Raw genomic sequence first — 19014 nt, 5'->3', positions numbered from 1 at the left:
GTATGATTTAAATAATGTAATGGGGGATGACTCGGTAAAAATGAAAAGTAGAATTGAAGCTCTTGCACACTGATTTTCCTCACATTACCATCTATATATCGTTATACCAAGTTTCATTAAAATTTCTTCAATACGTTTTGAGGCATTGTCAAAACAAGCAAGTTATTTAACTGCAGAACTGGAATGGGGTGATTGTTCAGCATTGACTGCAGCTTTGATTATAATTCTTGGACCTACACATGCTGATAGTGTCTCCTGTATACGTTTTAAGATTCATTGAAATCCCATCAGTAGTGTCTAAGTTAATCTCAGTGGACGGAAGGACGGGCGAACAAAGCTGTTACTCTCGCTTCGGGAAACACATGAGCAAAGTAACTAACATATAAAAAATTGGCCTGGTGATGATTATCAGGTGCTGCTCAGTTAGCAAGCGTTCGGTTGTTTTAAAATTTACTTTGATGTTGTGCAGGGAAATGCATCCAGGACACATAGAAAAGGTTGACGATAAACGATCCGGTAAAGACTTCTTGGTCATTATTAAGTCATTTAGTCATGATAGGAAACCATTTTAATCATAGACGCAGTTTTAAAGAGGAAAAAAACGTCCGTTTGTAACATTGGTTATTTTGATTAGAAATTGTCCTGAAAACAAAACGGTTTTTCAAAAAAGGCGTGATCATGTATATGAACTTGATGCCTAACAACATATAGATATTTGTTTTCCAATTAACCAATTCAAAGACACAACAGTAATTAACATGAGTGTTTGGATGTAAATGTTGAAAACATTCAATAAGCTCGACAGAAATAAACATAAACGTCCGCTGCGGACAAGTTGTTGTTGTTGTACCTTTATTTACGGACAAGTAATAAAGATAAGTTAACAAAAATATTACAGTTATAAAAAGTAATATTGGAAAAGAAAACTTCTTAAAATTGTTCTCAAATGCATTTAAATTGTTTTCATTTAAGTAAACATTTACCTACTGAACATATGTTTTAAAGTAAACAGTTTTAGTTCTTTATAATTTTAATAACTATGTTGTGAAGTATGATGTAGCCAGCTGTTTGCATTATCAATATGTGCTGTTTATAAAACAAGCTTTGGTAGTAATCTGAAACACTATCCATTAGCTTTCTTGACCAGTCATTCAACCTTTTCTCATGTTACAGAGCAGGAACCCGGTGATTAGATAACGCAGGCGAGAACGAAAGAGGAAGTTCTTTAGCGAAGATTAGATGATTTCAGAAAATCAAGTCAGCTATTGGGGGTATTAGTTTTTGAATAAAAGGCCATGGTAAGTCATTGTTTTAATGTTTAGTTCTTTAAAAGAGTTATAAGTTATTGTACTAAACACAATATGTTAAATTTGTACCGATAAATGACTATCAAAATTCCTCAAAATTATTGACCCATTATTTGTGTTTATATTGATTATGTCGATGCAATTAAGGCGCCTCTTCTTGTTGCTGGGATTGATTTTGGAACAACGTACTCCGGATGGTCTTTCTCATTTAAACACGAGTTTGAACTCGATCCAACAAAAGTCGCAACAAAACGTTGGTATGGAGACCAGCTTGTTTCATTGAAAGGTAAATCTGTTGTTATTTTAAAGAATGATTTTGACATTGCATTGTTAAATGAAAAAGAAACTGTAAGTACTGGTAGTCAAAAGAATTCACATTATAAACCTAATTAATTGATTGGATAACTTTGATCACCTGGCAAAAGGTTAGGTGCGGGGGCGGTAATAACAGAATAACATTGACAACTGGAATAAGAGGGCTTCAAATATGCGATGATATTGCAAAAAAAAGAAGAAATACATTTTAACCAAGTACCACATTTCCTCACTAGTTTTATCGATTGTCAAACGTTGATAAGTTTAGTCTATGTTACTTCAATGCTGGTGGGGGGAGGAAACTAGGACGGGTCCCGAAAAAATAGTGGTAAAACCGCCTCCCCACCGTTTAGCAGAGAGTGATTAACAATGCCCCCTTCTCCCAAACTGGTTCTTCGCCAGTTCATTTATATATTAATATTGATAACAAGTCTATAACATGAGCTTTTTATGCACCTATTTCATCAACTCCTATCACGATTTACATTATAGCCCCCACATGTGTCCTGATCGAACCTGATGGGGAAACGTTCTCGGCGTTCGGTTTTGACGCTGAAACCAAGTACACTAGTCTAGTTGAAGCGGACGAACATGACGAATGGTACTTCTTCAAGCGATTCAAGATGCAATTGTACAAGAAGGTAAATTAAAGCTATGCAACAACACAAGTCAGTGCAAAGTTTAAAACGAGAAAATATCAATACTGCAATTGACACTGAATGGGTTAAATAAGCGCCCATTTGCCTAAAAATAACCAATATATTGTTAAAACACTAACACATCAAGGCAAAACAAAACCAGAACAAGAGACGAAACTTTATAAGACAACAAACATAATAGATGCACTTTAACTCCCAAATAAAATTTACCGCAATAAATTCAATTATATTAATATACCAAAAAGGATGAATAAATGTCGAAAACATTTGTTCTTAAGAAGGATAACGTGTTATTTTTTTTAAAGGAAGGTGCAGAAAAAACGGTATTTCTATCTTATGAGTCAATAGTTGACCACTGCAAATCTTTTAGACCTCATCAATCATTGAATATTTCTTCGTTTTCAGCTATTAAATACACAATCACAATCTTGTTATCAGTAATATTTTAAATATATGCTTTATTAAGTAAGAAGTTAAAGGTTTATCGCTCGAAATTTATCTATGTCATACAAGTGTACTTATCGATTTGCAATAAGAATGCCACATTTAGCAACTGTCAAAATCTTCATTTGTAAATGGGGGTTAACCACATTGGGACGGTTAGTATAAACTAAGTAAGAATTCACTGGAGTTTAATGCCGGTTTACAATCGCTCAACCCCACATATGCACCAATGTTTTGCTGCACGGTGCAACAATTAACATAAATATGCCGTTATTCAATATGCACGAGGTCTGGATCTGCTGTCATCTTTACAACATTAACATTCAATTAAAATTATGTCTATAGCATGTGTCAGGACCCATGAGTGCGTAATATTTGCATCCGATTTGAGTCCGCTAGAATCTTTTTGTATTATTTTTGCTGACCTGTGGAATATGATTTCCGTTTCAAAATGCGGATGAAGACGAAATATGCAGACCACAAATACGGACAGCGTACAAATGGATTACAGGCCTAAGTCTTATTAGAACATGAATAAAATTGTAGGCCATATAGTTAAAGTGACAAAAGCGCGAACTCAAACAATTATAAAGGCTGTGTTTGAATTTTAATTTATTGCATGTACCAATTATTCCTTCGGTATGTTGGTAGATAGTAAGTTTACTGGTTTTGTCTTTTTATAGAACATCGAAAGAGACATGAAAATTGAAGACGAAACTGGAAAGAAATTGAACGCACAGATTGTGTTTTCGAGCGCTATAAGGTAATACTAAGATGTATAGTTTTTATAAAGCATCAATTATACAAGTATAACCTACAGTCATCAGTTGCAAAACACAAAGAAATATCGCCATTTCAAAAGCATCCAACATACGTTAAAAAGAGAAAGGGTTTCAATAACACACAATTCAAATACGTTACTGATATGTACTTTTAAACTACCTTGCTGAATAATTGATGAGTGTTGGTGTTAACACAGAAGGAAAAAGTATGGGTTTTGACATCGATGAAATGTTTTACATTTGGTGATATAATATCAGCTTAGTATGCACATAATTTTAATTGGTAGATTTCTCAAAGACGACGTCTTAAAGGTAATTGGTGACCGTATTGAGGGAGCCATAACCTCCGAGGAGATCAGTTGGGTGTTGACAGTTCCCGCTATTTGGGATGACGGTGCCAAGCAGTTCATGAGAGAAGCAGCCGAAATGGTAAGAACGCACTCCGGAAAGTACCAATTTCAGTATCGATATTGTTAAAACAAGTAATTAACTAAATAATATTGTAATTTGATGATAGCACATATAAGGCATCGAATGTTTCTTATTATTTTTCAAAGCACTGTCAGATTGAAGGCTCGAAATTCCCTTTATTCCTCTCGTTTTACTTTCTGCTAATTGCATAATTTATTCTGAACTGGTTGTCGCTTTTAATGACTGACAATAAATCGAGTATTTAATAGATTTAAAATGTTTAAAGATTGTTTCCATAAAAAACGATGACATTTGTTAAACACAGGCTGAAATTTCTTCTGACAAGCTGATATTAGCTTTGGAGCCAGAAGCTGCAGCCATTTACTGTCGACATATACCTGCGAAAAAGGCGGGAGAAGATGGCTCACTGTCTACCTTCGAAACAGGCAGCAAATTTCTAGTTGTTGATGCAGGAGGTTAATTTTTATTTCTATTTTTGTTTTGGTGCCTTATTAAAAGAGGTATTCTCACTTCCAAATAAGATGTACCTCAAATGATACAATTGTTGTACTTTACCGACAAGGATAAATGCATATCGAAATCAATGGTTCTAATAAAGGATACAGTGTTTAATTTGAAAGAAAGGTGCAAAAAACACGGTACTTCTACCATATAAGACGATAGTAGATCACAGGAAATCTTTAAGGACCCACCAGTTATATAGTAATTGTGCGTTTTCAACTATTAAATACACAGTTACAGTCTTGTTATCAGCGATTAATATTTTTCATAATTGCATTATTTAGTAATGCAATATTTATTTTGTTATACCTTTGTTATAGTTTTGTATGTATTAACTTTAAATAAGAGTGTCAATTTAAATATTAAAAAAGAATATCCATCTAATATAATTTAATGTTACATAAATGCAAAATGAATCAATTACAAATGAAACCACTCTTGGTTCAAAATGTATTCACAAAGGGTCATTTTTATTAGTCACATATAATGGGTAACGCAATTAACTAATTTATTAAAAAAATAATATGAACATTTGTACAGCAATTATATATATGTGTGTGAACTACGAACTACGTCTTTTTTCCCCACAATGTGAAGTGTTTAAATTCAGCTCAAAAGAAGAATCACAATGTTATTCTTTTACACATAACAGGCGGCACGGTTGATATTGCTGTACAAGAGGTTGCAGAGAACGGTTCTATGAAGAACATATACAAAGCCAGCGGTGGAGATTGGGGCGGGACAAAGGTCGACGAGGCTTATGTGAAGTTTTTAGAAAACATGTTAGGTACGTAGATTACACATGGTTACAAAGTAAGTTTAGATCATCAACCGAATACCAATTAGATTAAAAATTCTGTTTAACCGATATTAATTCAAAAGTTGTCAATGTAATAATGACCTTTGCAGTTATACATACTTATTACAGATCTATAGGATCTGTCACGAGTCGTCAAATAATACACAATTATGTTTAACAGTTCAGAAAATCTGTTAGTAAGCGAACCTTTGGCCAGCATACTAACATATTTCATCGAAATGTAAATACATTAGTGTATTATATGACGACCAGAATGAGATTCGTTCTATAACATGTTTTTTTTCTGGAATAAAAAAAACAAATATACCTACCTGTTTTACCTTCGGCAATGATGGGCCGAATACCAAAAACTGAAAAATCATTGTCATATCGTGCGCTAAATACATTGCAGAAGTGAAGTCATAATCTAAAAAGTAATACATATTCGATCGTTTTAATTCCTTTATAAGTAAAACGAATACTGAGATAGTTTCGAGTAAAATTCACGTTATAAAAACAGCATTTTAATGACATTTGGTTTCTTTTAAATGGTGACATCACGCCATGTTATATGACGTTGTCATTTGATTTAAATCCATGATGTCATTTCCTCTTTAAATACAGAAGGTGATGAGCGCTTTAAGTAAAAATATCATGAAATAAGATGGAAATTTACATTATCCTCTAAGATTTTAATGGAAAAGGAACTACTTTATTCAACTAAATATCATATATGAGCAAATAAACGTTTCACTTGCTGGAATATTACCAAATAAGCTTTTATTGTTTCCAGTTAAATTATTATCAAATTGGCACAGATATATTGTTTTAATAAATACATATCATTCAGAGAAATACGCTATGGTTATATCAAACCGTACATAAGGTTTTTTAAAGGAAAACGAGTTACTATATTGTTTATTTTCTTTATCGGCATGTTTTAGGAACGGATTCCATTGACGCATTTAAGCGGTGTTACATGGAAGACTACATATACATGATTCGCGACTTTGAAATGAAAAAGCGAGACGTTGACCCACTGACAAGTGATAAGCCAGTGGTTTTCAGAGTTTCAGCAATGTTACCAAAGCTGGTTAAAAAAAGCAGGGGCAAAAAGATTCACGAGGCCATAAAAGATTCCCAATTTGATAAAACGGTGTGTATTCTCAAGAAATACAATACTTTTTCTTTTGATTTGTTATTTAATGAGTGGTGTTTTTAAAATCCGTAAATGAATTACTGGTAATAATACAGAGAAAAGTACAAGGACAAGCCAAGTAATCGAAAATTTAAAATCCATGACACTTTTATTTTAAGAAATGAACATATTGAATTTCAATTAAACTACATTGCATTTAATACTACCATTCAGTTCTTTGTTCCGTTCCTTCCGGGGAAGTGCGCAATTTATTTATAACTAATCCGCTGAGAATCTACGAAGCAAATAATTGGTGACATGGCACTTTTTAATTATTTGTTCTTTGAATTGAAGTAGGGCAAACATATTTCGGAAGCAGATAATGTTACCTGCCTTTAAAGTATGTTAGAAACAGCCTCGGTACATAACATCGATAGTAAGCCTACAACTATGTTTTGCAGGTTTCCATCCAAGGCGACAAACTGAAAGTCGATATGAGTATAGTTACGAACTTTTTCAAGACGCAAGTTGAAGCTATTGTTGGCCATGTTTCACACATAATTGACCATTTGAACGTAGGTGACATAGCAGCAGTTGTTTTGGTCGGAGGATTTAGTAATTGTCCTTTACTCCAGCAAGCTATGAAGACAAAATTTTATAACCATACAATCATCGTCCCAAGTGATCCAGACCTTGCAGTGCTGAAGGGGGCCGCGATATTTGGACATAAACCAGAGCTGATTTCTCAGCGAGTTAGCAAATACACGTATGGCGTAAACGTGTGTGCGGATTTCATTGAACATGTTCACAGAGAATCTTATAAAGTAAGAGACGAGAAAGGAAATGATCGCTGTGACAATGTCTTTGATAAACATATCACAGCTGGGCAGTGCCTCATTGGTGGAGAAGCACAGGTTAACAAGTACTACATTCCATCAACATCAGCTCAAACCTCTATACACATTCGTGTTTATTACACACTTGATCCTTATCCGATGTACGTTACCGACGAAGGTTGCCATCTTGCAGGCAAACTGGCAGTACCTCTAGAAAGACACGGAACTATCCGAGCTGTTAAAACGCGGATGATTTATGGAGGGACAGAGATAGAGGTCGAGGCTACTGAGGTCGCTACAGGGAAAGTGCATCGACTGAAATTTGACTTCTTGGGCTAAATTTTCCGAAATATGGAACATTTTAGATATAAAACAGTTGTAATTAAAGTATGAACAGAACGGGATCATCGAACAATAAAGATATAGAAAATGGAAATGACACAGGTGTGAACAGCAGTTTATAAAATAAAAGTTTGAATTTTATGTTATAATTGACTTGCATTACAATTGAATATCAATTTAATTGATTCGTATGTTTTTATATTATGAAATTATGCTTTAGTTTATAGCTATACAAATGACCCAAAATAGTAAACACATACTATGATTTTTTTCTTTATAATAAAATCTTACTTTATAACTTTCAAAATACCGCAATATTCGTTTCGTTTTGAAAAAAATCACCACATCTCCTCAACCCTTACGATGTTATGTGTATGATATGCTTTGTTTCAATAAATCTTCTTGGAATATATAATGCTAAAACTTAAGTTACTACCGCGTTGCGAAGTTATTCATAAAACTTAGTTTTGGTTCATGTATTATTATTCCCCATATGTTCCGGAAATGTTATGTCTCTGGCCTTTACACCTCAAAACGTCGGAAACTATGTCATTGTGTAAAAGCTTAAAATATATCATAGCAAATATCGATCTCATTTGATTGATCTTCTTGTAAAACATTGCCAATGTTTTTCCCCGAGATCCAGACACTGAACATGTCAGTACCCAATGAATAGCCTTATATATTAACGAGTATACTGAATATTGAATTGGCTTGATATTTTGACGCTAGTGTTGTGTGTTTGTGTTGCCGTGTTTGTTGCGTGTCTCACGTTTAATAAATGTTTGCTTAAGCTTTGAGAACAAGTCTAAATATCTACCTATGAGGGCAAATAGTTTGACAATAAGTCAGCCATTGCACATGATCTTACAAGACTAGATGTCTGCCAATTAGGATGAATTGAATAAAATGAATATTATATGATGACGATTGAGTGTCTGATTACTTTTATTACATGTTTTTTCAGTAAATATATCGAACAACGACCTACATATCTGTTCTTGTGATGAGACTAATACCACAAAGCAATGTCATTTTACACGCTACATTCATTTAACGAATGATTTGCGGGGTTGTTGTCATTATCGGGGTATCAATCCAATTGGGCTGGTCAAAGTGTGTGGAGTCCGACTCCACGCGTACTTTGACCAGCCTAATTGCGTTCATAACTGATGAGGCCAGGCGTATCGGTGATGACGGACGTGTTATTTCTAGCGTTAGTGAAAATCTTCAATAATGATGTTTTAAAGTAAATGTACAGTTCTTAAATATTGTGGTAGGAATTTAACGCATATGGACGACTTTGATGAATATTTTTAGCGAGGTATTGTATTTTGAAATTTCGTCTCTACACTGCTGAACATTAAAAGTCAATCTCGGTAATTTTTGACATTTTGTGAAATTTTGTGAAAATGGATAAATCATGTCCAACAATTTCAACGCCTATAGCCCCAGTAGGCAATAAGCGCGATCTTTCTCTCACCCCATCTGATGAGTACTTGGCTGCTGAAAACAAAAAAGCTAGACCTGATGACCCGATTGAATTGTCTTCAATTACCGAAAAGCATCCTGATACTGCATGTGTAACAAACGTACAGTTGTCGAAAGACGATGTTACGGCGATATCGCTACAACTAAAGTCACTATTCACTGTTGAGATTCAAAGCTCTATCATCAATGCTGTCGATGCACTGATCCCTAAAGTCATCTAGGGAATAAATTTGAGATTATCAGACGAGATTGACTCGCTGAAGACTGACAATGCTCATCTTAAAGCTCGCATCAGTGTTCTTGAAAAATCTGAAGATCGCCTAGAACACCTCGAACAATACAGTAGACGTAATAGCCTACGAATCTCTGGTATTTGGGAGCGGGAAGGCGTAAGTACAAACGATATCGTTACTAAACTTGTGTCTGACTTGGGAAGTACAGTATCGCTAGATGAAATCGACCGTTCTCATCGTGTTGGTCGTCCACGGCGCAATGATCCGGCCAAGCCACGTGATATCACTGTAAAATTTACGTCGTTCCGTGCGAGACAGAAACTGTACTCAGTACGTTCACAAGCCAAGCATTGCTCAAATATTAAGAAGGTGTTTGAAAATGAAGACCTTTGCAAGGCGCGGAGTGACGTGTTCTACCTTGCCCGATCTTTAGTGCGAAAATGCAATATAAACAGTGCCTGGACCTCTGATGGAGTCATCTTGATCAGAGATCACTCGAACTTGACAACTTCCAGTCGGTAACAGTACCACGGACATCGCCGACTTCTCAGAGGTCATACGCATATGTGCTTAATAGAAATGTCCAGTAAACTTTCGTGGAACGCAATCTTTGTTGATCAGTGTAGATTACTCTCACCTAAAACTATATTGATATTTTTACACCTGTCAATCTATTACCTAGGAATTAAAGCTATTTATCCTTGTCCTTTATTAATACCACATCTGTGTTTATTCACCATTTACTGTATTTTATACCGCACTTATTCCCCCATTGACTGTCCTTTTAAAACTGATAATCACAGGTTATTATATTTTGTGATTGTTTGACTACTGCAATCCAGATCATTACGTTTCTTAAAAAGTTTTTTCTTCTTTTAATTTGAATTAAGAAATAATTATTGTGTTACCTATAGCTAAAAGATAACTTATTGTTCACTAATTATACTGATATTCAACTGGCTAATTGTTTGGCTTTTTGCAGGTTTTTCCTATCTTGTACCTCTATTTCTGATTCGAAACATAATTGTTCTCATGATAGAAAAGTCGGTATGCATATGATCAATTTAGTTGAAGTTAAGCCAACTTAATGGTAATAATGTACATTCATTGCTTGTGTAAAAGTTATTTCTTTTTGAAGTTAAAAGTTTACACCAGTAGTACTTACTATTTAATATAACGATAGCTGACTGCATTATTATTCGTTTAATTTATATATAAAAAGTGTTTTGTCATCACTGCATACATTTGATAATATTGATGCGTTAATAAATATCATTGTTAATTTATTATTTTCATTGCTTGTATAATAATTACCAGTCTTAAAAGTTTACAAAAATATATATTAGTGCTGTTTAATATTTATTAAGATTATTGCATTAGTTATTTGCTTAATCGAGTTGTGTACTCAACTTTATAGTTCAACGGACTACAGAAGATAATTATATTAGGCTATGCCTATATCAATTTTAAATTTAGGCATAGAATGCTTGGGTAATAGTTAAAATACTTTAAAGTTAAAATAGTGTGTAATATGATTAGCAATACCTGTTTGTATTTTAATTGGATTAATTGATTTTATGGATAGTTGCATAGTTCTACCGAAATTATGATTTAATAATAATGTTTGAATATTTTGAAAAGGCAATTTAATACCTGATTGTATTACTTCACCACATATTGAAATTGATTTTATTATAACCCTCCATCTCCATTTCCTACATATTCTCTCTTGACATTGTTTTGAAAACAATATCATGTTTCATATCCTAATCAAGATTTCTTCTTTCTTCTTTCTATTCTTATTGTTCTCAAATTTGCATGCTATTCGCTTCATGAAAGTTTGTGGGTACATACCAGTGACATTTATTGTCGTCAATCGCAAGTTACCGGGGGACATTTTGTTCTTGTTTCTTATACACTCTATTTCATGAAAACATCTTGTAATATGACCCCGGCCGCTGGTTTGACACAATTTAATCTCAGGGGAAGTTGGAAAAACAATATCATTTTTATATTTTCAATTCCAATCATGTGCAGTGTGTTAGCTGTGATTTCTCTTAAATCATACCATGCTCCGCACCCAATACCAATCACTGGTAAAACAATCCGTTCTAACGAAATTAAACGCCGCTGAAATGGGTTATGGTTTGTGCTCGTCTTTTCAATATTTGCTTCAATTGGAGTTGAATGTTGGATTGTTGAGCTTATCTTATTATCTGGTGATATTCACCCCAATCCTGGCCCTGATTCAGATTGACTAACATCAGAGTCACGCTCAGAGTTATCCAAACTTTTCTTATCACAACATCGTGTTTCATTCATCCATAACAATATACAAAGCCTACAAAGCAAATTAGATATACACTTCTCGGAACTGAGTGGGTTTGATATAATAGCTTTTACTGAAACATGGCTTAATGATTCAATTTCCTGCGAAGATATATCCTTTTATGGTTATCACACGGTTGAGAGACGCGATAGACAAGGAGACAGTCATGGTGGTGTTTGTGTCTTCGTCAAAGATTCTATTCATTCTCTGCTGCATTTTGCGATTCTATAGAGGATTCGGTGGGACTTGCCTTTGATACAGGAATAAGTGATATAATCATCACTGGTGACTTTAACTACAACACCAGCAATATAAGTTACTTTAGACGTGTTCAAACTTTATGTTCACTATATGGTCCATCGCAGGTGATAACAGAGCCAACTCACTTTACTGAAAGTACCTCATCAACACTAGATCTGATTTTCATTGCTAGCTATAATAGTTTAATAACATCGGGTGTCGGAGATCCTTTTCTTCCATCAAACATTCGCTACCATTGCCCAATTTTTGGCATTCTTAAGTTTGCAAAATATAAGTCTACCTCTTTCTCGAGAGAAGTATGGTATTACGATAGGGGTAATTATGATGAGTTGTGTGATCTTCTCGAGGGAACTGATTGGAACTCTCTTTCTAATTTGAATATCAATCACTGACAATATTTCCAATGCCATTTTGACTAACGCAAAAAGATGTATCCCAACTAAAACAGTCGTTATTCGACCAGATGACGTACCCTGGATGACTTTACATGCAAAAAATCTTATTCGCAAACGTAAACGTTACTATAGTAAGGCTAAAAATACAAACTCAACCCAACTATGGGGTAAAATTCGTAAACTTCGGAACGAAACAACTTTGGCTATTTGTGACGCAAAAGAAACATATTATTCTAATCTCTCAGAACAAATTTGCTCAGGGTCTTCTCAGTCTAAAGGGTGGTGGACAGTTCTGAAGTCTTTTGTTAATCCTCAACCAAGCCAAACATTAATGCAATCCAAGATCCCTCTGATGGCGAACTCAGGCTAGATGACGCTAGTAAAGCTGAAATTCTCAATACCCACTTTAAAAATCAATCTTTATTAGATGATATTGGCCACATTGTTCCGCCAGCTAGTAATCATAACAGTAACCGCAAAATTGACAATATCACAGTGTTACCAAATGAGATAACTGACATTATATCATCATTGCCTGTTAATAAAGCTTCAGGACCAGATGGCATAAGCAATCGAATCCTAAAAGAATGTTCTCACTCGTTAGCTCGCCCGTTGTGCTCCTTATTTATTATGTCTCTCTCAATCGGTAGATTTCCAAAACCGTGGAAAGATGCTAATGTGTGTGCAGTTTTCAAAAAGGGTGATTCCATACTTCCTGTTAACTATCGTCCCATCTCCCTACTTAATACAATGGAAAAGGTGTTTGAAAGGGCAATATATAAACACTTCTTTTACTTCCTTCGTGACATAAACTTTTTTACCCCATTCCAGTCAGACTTTCGGCCAGGCGATTCTACTGTTAATCAGTTTGCATACCTTTATAACACATTTTGTAAGGCATTAGATGATGGCCTTGAGGTTAGAGCAGTATTCTTTGATATCAGTAAGGCATTTGATAAAGTTTGGCACAAGGGCTTGATTGTGAAGCTACAAGAAACTGGTGTCTATGGCAACTTACTTTCGTGGTTTAGTGACTATCTTAGCAAACGTAGGCAACGTGTAGTTCTCCCTGGCTCCATATCTAGTTGGGTCTTTCTTAAGGCTGGTGTACCCCCAAGGTTCTATTCTAGGTCCCCTCTTATTTTTGATATTTATAAATGACATTGTTGTCAACATTGGACGTAATGTTAGGCTATTTGCAGACGATACTAGTCTTTATATTCTCGTTGACGAGCCCATAAGGGCCACTGAAAAAATCCAGAGAGATATTGACAGCATCAGTACATGGGCTGATAAATGGCTAGTCACCTTTAATCCTGCAAAAACTAAGTTAATCCTGTTCTCCAGAAAACGCCTACCGCGTATTTATCCAGATTTGTCTATGTATGGTCAACACATCTCAGAAATCAATTCGCATAAACATCTTGGTTTGGTTCTTTCCAGTGACTGTACATGGCATGAACACTTCGAGTACATCAGAAGTAAAGCCCTTAAAAGAGTATGCATCATGCGAAGGCTTAAGTTCCGTCTGGACAGAAAATGTCCAGACACTATTTATTTTTCCTACATCCGTCCGATTCTTGAATATGCGGATATCGTCTGGGATAATTGTATGGACTACGAAAAAAAACGAACTGCAAAAGATACAAAATGAAGCCGGTAGAATAGTTTTTGGGTCTACTAAGTTAATTTCGATTGATGTTCTCCATACGGAGCTATGTTGGCCTACTCTATCAGAAAGACGCATTAATCACAAACTATGTCTCTTCTATAAAATTAAAAAACCTATCTATCTATCTACCTACCTACCTATCTCTATCTATCTACCTACCTACCTACCCACCTACCCACCCACCCACCCAACTATTGAACGCATATCTAAACAAAAAAAACTTATTCCTATTTTTTAGCATTTAATAGAAACAACTTTTCTCGCATAACAGATATATATCGTCTAATCGTCAATCATACACATTTTTCTGGTAAATGAGTAATTTAATTTTAATGGAGAAGAACTCTATAAGCTATGCTTTCGTTCCAATCTATTTCAATATTATCGACAACTTGTGTGTGTGTGTGTGCGTGCGTGCGTGCGTGCGTGCGTGAGTGCGTGTGTGTGTGTGTGTTTTCTGTGTAGTTTGTTTGTATATGTTGAATAAAATATGTTTAATAAGTACACAAATAATGCATTATTTCATTCAATAATTGTTTTAAAAATACTTCATTTCATTTAAGAAAAGTTTTTCAGTAATCCTTTCTTACCCATTCTGTAAATAGAACGACCCGACTGTAACCGAAAACATTTTTTTCAAATGACGTCACAAGAACACGGGAAAAGTTCAACCACTTGAAATCACTTTTAAACGTAAAATTGAAACCTTTATGGCAAAATACATTTAGAATATAATAAATTAACACTTTCTATAATGTTGATTTATATTTTACGGGACCTGCTGATACAATACAAACAATAACAAGATCAATAGTTTTAATCTATATTGTTATGCTATGAATTGCGATCCGAACATATCCGAAGATGTTGCGTTCATCGATTGATAAACGCAATTATGTAATGGCAGTTCATTTAAGGAATGGAAGTTGAGGTGTAAATATTGCAGAAATGAAATGTAGTACCCTCACTAATTTAAACCACAGATACATCCGATCATTTTAATTATGTTTATAAGTAGAATGCATACTAAGATTTCCGGTACGAATACAAAAATGAACACTGTTCTTTTAACAAAACTTGCTTTCTTTTTAATAGGAAATGACGTCATGAGCATTTAAAGATTGTGACGTCATCTTACCGGATATAACGTCACAATATTTAAATGTTCATGACATCATTTCCTATTTAATCACATTAACACCACGCTTTCTCCTAAACTTTAGATGGAAAGTGTTCTCTGTACTTCAAATAAATTTCAATCATAAATACGTACAAAATGAGAAATAAACGTATGACTTGCTAAAGAGTGCCAATTTAGTAAGACAATACTTGTGTCGAAGAGGTCTTGAAGTTATACGTATATGCAATCAGCGTGTATCTGCAGAGATACTGGATTGGCGTTTTTGTCTATTTTGCTTGATAAGCAGAATCTGCTTCACAGAGTACAACTAAGAGAGCGGACAAGAAAATATAAACGTCGAGCGGCCTTATTGCGCATGCTAAGTATCTACCGAAAAAAGCAGTTACCATTCTTATTGCAAAAACTGCATGAGCGTGTAGTTTTATAGATTTTCCCAGTAGCCTCCATTAAATTATTGATAGCAAGGTTGTCCAAATAATTCCATAACAGTATATAATGATACCTCTCATGTTTGCAGAAACGTTGTTTTTTTGTGAACTGTAGAGTGAGGTATCTTTCTTGTTAACCAACATAAAAAAGCATCAGTTCACTATTGTTTTCGATACGCGCATTGGCATATTACAAAACACAGAACAGTAAGATTGTAGGCTATCGTTTTACAGGATTTTAAAATACATGTCTACCATTGAGGGCCAAATATTTTAAACAATGAGGCTGCCGTTCCATATTATCCTAAATGAGATGTTTTCGCTTGGTGGCCACAATTTCGTTTAAATAATAGTTAAAAAAAACTGCCTTTGCACTGTATATTAAAGTAGGCTCCTGACTGATGGACTACATTTTGCTAAACAATGATTAAACAATGAGGTTGCCGCTGTACAATATCTTAAACTAATTGTCTGACAGTCTGCTTGCTCATAAGGGCCACACTTTATTAAGCAGGGATTAAACTATGAGGCTGCAGTTCCCTAGGACATCACACGACTAGGTGTCTGGTCATAAGGATCATTGATTAAACCTTGCCGTTTAACAGGATCCGCCAAGAAAAGATCTCTGCACACTATAGCAAATTGATAAACAATGGTTAAATAATATGAGACCGCCGTTTTTAAAGTACCTTAAACTTGGTGTCTGCACATGAGAGCCAATGATTAAACATTTTATAGACAATGATAGTGAAGCTTGATAGTATCTCACAAGACTATATATCTGTCAATGATAGCCAATGGTTAAAATGGTTTAACAATGAGGCTTCCGTTTCTAAGTATCTCACTGGACTAGGTGTATGTCAATGAGAGCCTATGGTTAAACTATGTTGTTGCTGTTTTCATACTTTAGACGCATTTTGTGCATTCCGATTATTCATACAAATTAAATACAAGATGGCTAATAAATAAATAGAGGATACTTGTTGATTTCGAATCGTATTTCACTTCACGAGAGTGCTCAAAATATTTCCATGGGTGTCGAAGCCCCTTTTTTGAATACTCCTTTTCAACCCGGCTACACGTGGGCTCCCCTCACGTAAAGTTTTAATCGCCGTTGACCTAGACTGTCGTTCATACGCCGGGGCGTGGCGAAAAAGTTCTAGAAGAATAGGTTTCAAAGTTTATTATTACTCGTGTTTCAGTGCTTAACAATTCCTCAACATTCATCAATAAAGATTTATTGATAAAGGTATGTTTCCAATTAAAAGACTTAATGCATGATTGTTTTTTAATTGAACAGGGCATGCATACACTGACCAAATAACGTTGTTCTGTGAATTTACCAGAAAGTTCATTGCACAGTCATACATTTTAATGTGTATTAAATAGATGATCGAAATTTTGTTCGAGCAGTTGATTTCGTCTGTAAAGTTTTGAACGAAAGTAAAATGTTTCAGCGTTCTGAAAACGATTGAAAAACAGGATAACCATAATTCTAATAAACGGTAAGTTATGTGTTTTTTCAACATGTGCATCATTTTTTAAATATCAAATCATTTGTTTATATAAGTATCGTTTTATTTTTCAGTTATATACTAAGCTGACCTGTCAAAACAGTTAAAATTGTACATTTTATTTATAACAAATACTGTCCTTGCCTTTAATCTCTTCCCTGTTAAGTCTTAAATAAGCGTTTCAGCTATAATGTCTCGGTCAAAGACAAATCACTGTTGGTTGGTTTCAGTCACAATCTTTTGTATCGGTTTAAGCGACAGAAACGCAACTAACTTCATTCAATTGTCGATTTTGCAGGATAAACATTTCATAGTCCCCAATTTATCGCTCTTTCGGGCGACCGATCAACGCAAAAACATAACGTAGCCTGAGTGCAAGAACTCAATATCTGCTTCTATTTCTATATGCAGTTATTGAGTTATTGCACTAAGGTGACGATAAGTAGCACGTGTTGCTTCGTGCTAAAAAAGGGTGACATAAATTGTATTATAAGCCCAAAATAGTTGTAATGCGTTATTTCATCGGCTGAAACAAAATACGGTGATTTAATTCGAAATCCAGATAATCACATTTTACATTTCAAACGGCCGTAATCAAACCTTCCCGCTAGAAGGCTCAAGACCACAGTTATCTGTCCCCCGTTGATCCGGAATGGAACACAGAAAAAAAGAATGCTCATGTTCAAGTATCAATATTTTATTAAAGTTGAATGAAAGAGAAGAAAAAGTTGGCCTTTTTGCATAGAGCTTAACATAATTTGACACTGTATTTCAAAAACTGATAGTTTTCAGTGTGAAAATTGGAAAATCATTGCCTGTGGAACTATGTAAATTGGTTGTTTGTATCCTTATTCCGTTTTGACCTCAGGGTTATGTATTACTACTCAATTTTGTGAGACAACGCATTGGTCAACCCTATGTTTTCTTGTTGTTAATTTTTTGTCTTTGATTGTTCTACAACAGCCAGTTTCTTGTTTTTCGATTGGAACTGTTTTTAAGTGAAAAGTCAGGTTAGTCTCTGTATGAAACATATCGTAAAAATAGATGTGGTCTCACGCCAGAAGATTGCTGTACAACGTTTCGCCTTTTTTTCCATGAAACCCGAATAAACTGATAGATTACTTCATCATCATCATACAAAACAAATCATTCAAAAGGACCTTGACATGGATATACTTATATATTCACATACTACAGGAGTTGTTTACTCGATGTACAATTTCATCTTGTATCTCATGAAACAGTTCTATGTTTGGTATTCTCAGTCGGTTTCTTTTGAATGATTATATTTAGTTTCAGCATCGTAGTTTTAAACAGTAAATATTTTCCAATGAGGTTCAAACAAGACACACATGGGCGCTAAAATGAAAATAAACTTTGGAGCGTTTTATCATTAAAAGCAAGTATTAAAACATGGCGTCATTTCTATATTTAAGTATACTGTATGCTACATATTTTGCAGTATGTTCATATTCCTTTTTCTAGCACACCGAATAGGTATTTCCGGTGATTTCAGCCGTGCTGGAAAACTCCATCTGGCATCCCCCCATGTCACGCGCTGTGACGTAATACTTTCAATTTCTTTTATTAAACACTTAATGTAACCATAGTTATGAGATTTCAATAGATGAGTTCCATTAACATTAACTTTACAAAAATATTCCTTAAAAACAATACAAATTAACCCTTAAAAGACGTGATAGCGAAGGAACTTATTGACGTATGCAGTGAATACAAATTACTGCGCGTCATGACGTCAGTAAACATCATCGAACGCGCTTTTTGGTGAAATGTACAAAAACGCGCTTTCTTATGTATTTTCTTCACAAAAAAATGTAATTTAAGGTATGCTAGAAAAAATATCTATCATGTGTGTCCGTTCCAGATAAAAAAAATCCGACCCTCGGGCACGCTGCGTAGCCGGTAACTCGGCAAGCCTCGTTACCTGGCAACGCAGGTGCCCTCGGGTCGGATTTTTCTATCCGGAACGGGAAC

General features: G+C 34.8%; 1 protein-coding gene across 1 annotated transcript; it reads left to right on the top strand.

The window, feature by feature from the left end:
* Positions 1-1201: 1201 nt before the first annotated feature.
* LOC128217953 (heat shock 70 kDa protein 12A-like) lies at positions 1202-8641 on the top strand. Its single transcript, XM_052925426.1, has 9 exons — positions 1202-1298; positions 1455-1593; positions 2115-2263; positions 3409-3488; positions 3795-3936; positions 4244-4394; positions 5093-5227; positions 6184-6395; positions 6839-8641. Exons 1-9 carry the CDS (start codon positions 1296-1298, stop codon positions 7550-7552), a joined length of 1725 nt encoding a protein of 574 aa, XP_052781386.1. The 5' UTR covers positions 1202-1295; the 3' UTR covers positions 7553-8641.
* The last annotated feature ends 10373 nt before the right edge of the window (positions 8642-19014 follow it).

The sequence above is a fragment of the Mya arenaria genome, chromosome 14 (assembly GCF_026914265.1).
Source record: "Mya arenaria isolate MELC-2E11 chromosome 14, ASM2691426v1".
In the NCBI taxonomy this organism is placed as follows: domain Eukaryota; kingdom Metazoa; phylum Mollusca; class Bivalvia; order Myida; family Myidae; genus Mya; species Mya arenaria.
This window is presented reverse-complemented; position numbering and strand designations above follow the sequence as displayed.

What these genes read in the sequence shown, in the direction of transcription:
- LOC128217953 (XM_052925426.1), top strand. An exon ending in GTGTTTTCGAGCGCTATAAG is followed by an intron (nt 3,489 to 3,794) that starts GTAATACTAAGA and finishes TTTAATTGGTAG; the next exon opens with ATTTCTCAAAGACGACGTCT. An exon ending in TGAGAGAAGCAGCCGAAATG is followed by an intron (nt 3,937 to 4,243) that starts GTAAGAACGCAC and finishes TGTTAAACACAG; the next exon opens with GCTGAAATTTCTTCTGACAA.